General features: G+C 58.5%; 2 protein-coding genes across 2 annotated transcripts in view; one reads left to right on the forward strand and one right to left on the reverse strand.

The window, feature by feature from the left end:
• The window catches only part of AFMID (arylformamidase), a 10,484-nt gene extending 4,837 nt beyond the window's left edge, over positions 1-5,647 (reverse strand). The window contains 2 exon segments of the mRNA XM_014450136.2: positions 3,972-4,062; positions 5,546-5,647. Of these exon segments, the coding sequence (XP_014305622.2) occupies positions 3,972-4,062; positions 5,546-5,605 (151 nt within the window). The 5' untranslated portion in view covers positions 5,606-5,647.
• Positions 5,648-6,072: 425 nt separating this feature from the next.
• Positions 6,073-6,358, forward strand: part of TK1 (thymidine kinase 1) — a 7,222-nt gene continuing 6,936 nt past the window's right edge. Inside the window, exon 1 of the mRNA XM_023748748.1 lies at positions 6,073-6,118. Within this exon, the coding sequence (XP_023604516.1) occupies positions 6,102-6,118 (17 nt within the window). The 5' untranslated portion in view covers positions 6,073-6,101. The remainder of the gene's footprint in view (positions 6,119-6,358) is intronic.

Consider the following 6,358-nt stretch of genomic DNA (forward strand, 5'->3'; position numbering starts at 1 on the left):
GTTGTGTTGTTTTTTTGAGAGGAAGGGAGAGGGATAGAGAGTTAGAAACATTGATGAGAGAGAAACATCGATCAGCTGCCTCCTGCACACCCCCTACTGGGGGATGTGCCCGCAACCAAGGCACATGCCCTTGACTGGAATCGACCTGGGACCCTTCAGTCCTCAGACCGACGCTCTATCCACTGAGCCAAACCAGTTAGGGCTGAATTTAATTATCTAATAATGTTTCAGTTGCATCTGTCAACCTAAAAAACATCTGCTTTGACATCCCCACTTTGTTTCTGTGACTCATCTGAACATGTCCATACTGTGGATTTCAACAGGATTTTAGAAAACTGAAGGGGGAAAACTGACTTGGCATTTAAAAAAAAATCAGACAAAGGGCTTGACACCATGACATTAATTTATTTCTTTATATTTAAAATACAGAAAGATAAATTGTGGACCATAAGATATTCTAACAAATAAGAAAGAAAACTTGACAGGAATAAGTTATTCAAGGGACCACTAGGTCATATGAAGACTTTTCAGGCTGCCACATTCTCCAAAGATTCCATAATATCTTATCTTGACAGACTAGCAAGAGAACATCCCCAATTCAAAGAGATAAACCAGCAGTCGGACATCCCTCTCACAATCTGGGACCACTGGCTCCTAACTGCTTGCCTGCCTGCCTACCTGATGCCCCTAGCCACTCTGCCTGCCTGCCTGATCACTCCTAACCACTTGCTTGCCTGCCTGATGCCCTTAACCACTCTGCCTACCTGCCTGATGCCCCTAACCACTCTGCCTGCCTGCCTGCCTGATCGCCCCTAACCGCCTCTGCCTCAGCCCCCGCTGCCGTGGCTTTGTCCAGAAGGATGTCTGAAATGACGTTCAGAAGGTCATTAGGCTGTCCGATCTAATATGCTTTTATTATTATAGACTAGAGGCCCGGTGCACAAAATTGTGCACGAGTGGGGTCCCTCGGCCTGGCCTGCGATTGGGACCAATCAGAGCCAGCCAGCAGAGGGGAGGGACCACAAGAGGTTGGCCAGCTGCAGGAGGTTGGCTGCGGGAACGCACTGACCACCAAGGGGCAGCTCCTGTGTTGAGCGTCTGCCCCTTGGTGGTCAGTGCGCATCATAACTACTGGCTGGTCGTCTGGTCGTAACAGTTGCTTAGGCTTTTATATATATAGATTACATGTGTATGGCAGTCTTGGTAAAATAAGTTTAAGATAAATAGTTCTTAAAACCTCCCTCTGCTCTCTGCCCATGCTCACCTGGCCCCAGCGTGAGGGCAGCCAGCCTTTGATGGGGAATGAGGTGACCTACTCATTAGAAGAAGCCATCCCCCACTGCAAGCTAATAGGGCGACGCCGTCAGGGTGAATACAGATCGAAAATAAGAAAAAAATGAATGAATTCTCCCAGTTGCAAAAGAGGAAAAGAGAGCTCACCTCCCTCCCCGTCCTTAGAGCGTTACTTTAGGAACCTTAGGCGGAATTGCGGAATTGTAAATCGTGTCTCTACCCCTTTGAGATGTATGCCAGTATTTTAAAAGCTAAACCAGTCTCCAGCCAGTTTGACAATCTGGGAAACTGTTTCTCAAAGACCTGGGAGGCGTCCCTTTGAAATATAATCATTGGGAAGGACAGGGCCCCAGCCTCTGGGTCGCCTGGAGGCAGGAGCCTACCTTCTGGGGGTGCCTGGCTCCAGGTTGCAAAACTACCTCTGGTCATAACGTCACTGGGTAAAGACAATACTGGTGCTTCTTTAATTACAGGTGGGTTTTGGCGGGACCAGCGTGCCCTCCGGCTTGAGCACAGGTATGTATGCTCCGGGCGGGCACAGCTGCCTGGCTGTATCAAAGGGTGATATTTCCTTTGGCTTTGCAATCCCTAGCGCTTGCCTGTGATGTGCCTCTGTACCCAGCAAAACGTGTTTTCCTTCTCTTTGTGGGAGGTTTTTCCGGTTCGGCAGGACATTTTCCCTTTCATTTTTTCCTGCTTTACACTCCTTTGCTATGTTTTGCTGTCTCCCGTCGGTTTGATTCCAACGAGGCAATCTCCAAGGTTACAGGCAGCACCGATGAGTGTGGGGCGCGAAGGCCAGCTGGTGGACACTCACGGTGCCCTCTGACTGTCATCACGACCGCCCCTCCCCCCACACACACACCACCTGCTCCACTCTTACCCGGAAGCTGTGTTCAGGGGGTCAAACATCACCTGCTCTGAGCCTGGGGGACATTTTTAACCTCGTCATTCAGGGCCTGGCCTGGGGAGGCTACTCTCTTGGGGCACAGCGTTGGGAGGTGGCACCAAAACACTCAGCAATGGTCCTGGCCCGTGTGGCCCAGTGGGTAGAGCGTCGGCCTGCGGACTGAAGGGTCCCGGGTTCGATTCCCGGTCAAGGGCACATGCCCCGGTTGCGGGCTCGATCCCCAGTAGGGGGCGTGCAGGAGGCAGCCGGTCCATGATTCTCTCTCATCATGGATGTTTCTCTCCTTCTCCCTTCCTCTCGGAAATCAATAAAAATATATTTAAAAAACAACAACAACAACAACAAAACACTCAGCAATGAAGACTGTTATGGGCTGAATGTGGGTGCCTCCCCCAAATCCCCCAAATTCATGTTGAAGCGACCCCTAATATGAGGGTATTTGGAGGCGGCCCCTTTGGGAGGTGGTTAGGGTTAGATGAGGGCATGAGGGTGGAGGCCCTGTGATGGGATAAGAGGCCTTATAAGAAGAGAAAGAAAGACGGGAAGCCTCTCTCTCTCTCTCTCTCTCTCTCTCTCTCTCTCTCTCCCTCTCTCTACCATGTGAGGACACATAGCAGGAGGCTGGTTGTCTGCAAGCCAGGAAGAGGCCCCTCCCCAGGGAACCAAATTGGCTGGCCCCTTGATCTGGGACTTCTCAGCTTCCAGAGCTGCGAGAAATTGATTTCTGTTGTTTAAGCCTCACCAGCCAATGGCACTGTGTTATGGCAGCTTGAGCTGACCAATCATAAGACAAATGATATTTAAATGCAAGATATTTTTTAAATTAAAATGAATGCCCCAAAGTCCACAATGAACAAAATGTCAGCATTTTAAATAGCGACAGGTTCCACCCCACTCGCCTGGCCCTAAGGGAGATGCTCCTGTCTCGCGGCACCTCCCGGCCGGCTGGTCTGTGGGAGCGGGAGGGAGAGGGACACGGGCCACGGAGCGCGGGGACTGAGGACAGTGTCTGCGGCCACGGCAGCACCGTCGTCTCAGCTCCTGCTACTAATGGGAGACCCCCTCTCCCCCTCCAGACGAGTAAGACAGACAAACAGGTTTTCTCCAAACTCATGCGGGTGGCACTGCACCCTCAAATATTTACTGAGCAAATAGGGTGTATTTGGCTCCCAGCTGGGCTCAGCAGGCAGCTCTGAAGAGCCCAGGACTCAGCTCCGCCCGGCTCTGTGGGGACGGAACCAGCCCCCAGCCTGCGCCTCCTGCTGGCACCTCAGGTGGGACAGCCACCAGCCAGCTTGGAGGAGTCTGCGCCAACAACCCATTTTCCCACGGAGGGAGGTGGCTGCCTCTTGCTCACGCTTCCCGCGAAGCCCGCCTCCCCGGAGCGTTGAAACCACAGCGCAGCGCTCTGCAAACCCAGGCCGAGGGGGGACCCAGCTTGGCGTTCACTAGCCCGCAGGTGCCCAAGCCCCGATGTCTTTAATGAAAAAGAGACCTTCCTTTGTTCACTCCGTCGCCCTGTGCCACCGGGCGTGTGGCCTTAAGGCCTGGCATGGCTGGCAGGGCAGGAGGGGCAAGGGGCACGGTTGGCTGGGCCTCCCGCGCTCTCCTGGCAGCGGGCCTGAGCGCACCGGGAGGCTTAGACAGTGCCCGGGCCTTGGGAACTGCCCTGAGCGCTGGCTGGGCAGCGGGTCCGCCCCCAGCCCCAGGTTCTGAACTGCTGCCACACGCCAAAGTCCACCCAAGCGGCCCAGAGGGGTGCCCTTACCCTCGCTTCCTATCTGTGAGTAGGTCCTCAGGGCTTCCTCTGCTCCGTGGCGGACAGTCCATCTGCTGGGGCTGTACTGCTTCTCCAGCTCCTACGGGACACGACGGGTTCCATTAGACCTCCGGCCGCCACCGTGTGCCCGCCTCCCTCCCGCCTGGGGGCTCCTCTGCCCCAGAACCCCTCCCCCATCCCCCCCCACCCGACATCTCAGGCTCCCACAGCTGCCCTCCGCTGCCTGGCTAGCCCTGCCCACCCCCCATCCACCCACCAAATAATCAGGAGCTTCAGATACAGCAAACGGCCGTAAAGGGAAGATGAGGCCCCATAAATGTGACCCGATTAACCCCAGCCGCTCAGACCCAGGGAGGCCGGGGAGCTGGGGTGGCCACTGCAGAGAAAGGGACCAGGAGTTGACCTCCCGAGAGGGTGGGATCTGACGCAGGAGGACACTGCGCAGCCGCAAGCACGGAGGTGACAAGGGGGGAGGAACGGAGCCGCTGACCGGCCAGCCCGCTAAAACGCAGAGGGAGGCCGGGAGCCTGGGGCTGGAGGACCGCGGGCCTCGAACGCCAGGCGAAGATGTTCGGACTCAATCCAGAAAGTAGGAGGAACAGGGGTTTGGGACAAAGGCACAAAGGCACAGGGGGATGGGGAAAGGCCGGGCTGGGAAATTCATGGCGAGGTCTTGGGCTCTGGAGTCGGCTGGGCCGGGTGCTCTCCACGCTCCACTTACAGGTCGTCTTACCCTGGACAGCTCACAGGCTCTGGGCCTCAGTCCCTCATCCAGGTAACGGGCATAACAGCAGCCTCACACGGTCAGAGGTCGTAAGGCGTGTGAACCAAGTAAGGCGACCACTCAGATGCGGTGACCGCCTCTTGCTGCTGACAGGGCTGCTGGCCAGGGGTCTTGGGGTCTGAACCCTCTCACCTGCACATGCTACTGTCGTGGGGGGTCTGCAGCCATGCCCGGCACAGCCTGTGACTGCTGCCATCATCCTCATGGCTGTATTCATGATGGTGACAGTGCAATGGGTTTCTGATGGGCCTCTGATATTGTAGGGGTGTGTGTGTGTGTGTGTGTGTGTGTGTGACAGAGAGAGACAGACAGACAATGGGATTTCGTAGGGGCAGGATCCACACTTAGGAACTCATCAGATCCTCAGAGGCGTCCCTGACCAGCAAAAGGACCACTGCCTACCTCACCCGCCGGAAAGCCAGTTAGGAAATTCTGGCCCGCGCACCGCAGTGCAGAGGCCTCTCGCATCCTTGGGCGCCTGGCACATCCTTCACTCGCGTTGCATAACCTCAGACTCTGGCGGGACTTCGGCCCGGACTCCCGTGGCCCATGGCTATTCGCGCGTAGCCAGGGCTTCAGCGATCCCTACCCTACAAGCGAGGCTCGCGGGCTCACAGAGGCCTGCGGGGGGCGGGGGCGGGGGCGAGAGCCCGGTGCCGGCGCACAGGAGGCCCTCAATGGCGCCCCGGGATGGCCTCGAGGGCTTCTCAGCTCCTTCTGAGAACCTCCACCTGACAATCCTCACCCTCAGCCCCGGCCTGTCCTGCCACCCGCCTACCTCTCCGGACATCTTCCTCCAGGGAGCCTCGCCCTTGCGGTCCTCCCGCGGCGCATCCATCGCGTCTCCGCTCACACCGGCTAGTGCCCAGCGCACCGCTCACCCGGGCGGACGGGGCGGGCGAAGTCAGGCCAGGCCCCGCCCACGTCCCCGCCCCGCCCCGCCCCGCCCCGGCGACCCGAGCCCCGCGGCACGGTCCGGACCGCCCTCGGGACGTCTGGCTTCGGATAAATCTCCCGCCAGCGCGGTGATTGGCCCGGGCGCCGGGGATAAAGGCGGGAGCGCGGGCCCGGCGCGAGTTTCTGCAGCGGCGGACGTGGCTTCCCGTCCCGCGAGCTCCCCGCGGCGCCATGAGCTTCAACCTGCCCACCGTGCTGCCCGGGCGCCCCCAGCCAGGCCCCGCGGGCAGATCCAGGTGCGGCCCCTCCGGTGGGCCTGGCGCGCGGGGACGCGGCCGGTGTTACCGTACTGTTTCGGATCCGATGTCCCCAGCGCCCGTGCGCAGCGGCCCCCGAAACTGACTTCTCCCTCCTCTCCTAGGTGATTTCTCGGACCCATGTTCTCAGGGAAAAGGTAATGGCCTCGCGGGGTGGGGGGTGGTAAGTACCTCCTCCTCCTCCCCCACCTGGGACCTCCTCCTCCTCTCCCTCCTTCCTCCTCCCCGACCCGGAACACGCCCTCCTCCCCGCCACCCTCCCGGGCTGGTCGCTCTGGCAGGGCCCCACCACTGCCAGACCCCGCGTGCCCACCGGGATGCCTGCCCGCCCCAGGCCTGCCCCCCAGGGCTGGGGGTCCCAACCCCCCCCCCCCCCC

The sequence above is a fragment of the Myotis lucifugus genome, unplaced genomic scaffold (genome assembly GCF_000147115.1).
Source record: "Myotis lucifugus unplaced genomic scaffold, Myoluc2.0 scaffold_1762, whole genome shotgun sequence".
Classification (NCBI taxonomy): Eukaryota; Metazoa; Chordata; class Mammalia; order Chiroptera; family Vespertilionidae; genus Myotis; species Myotis lucifugus.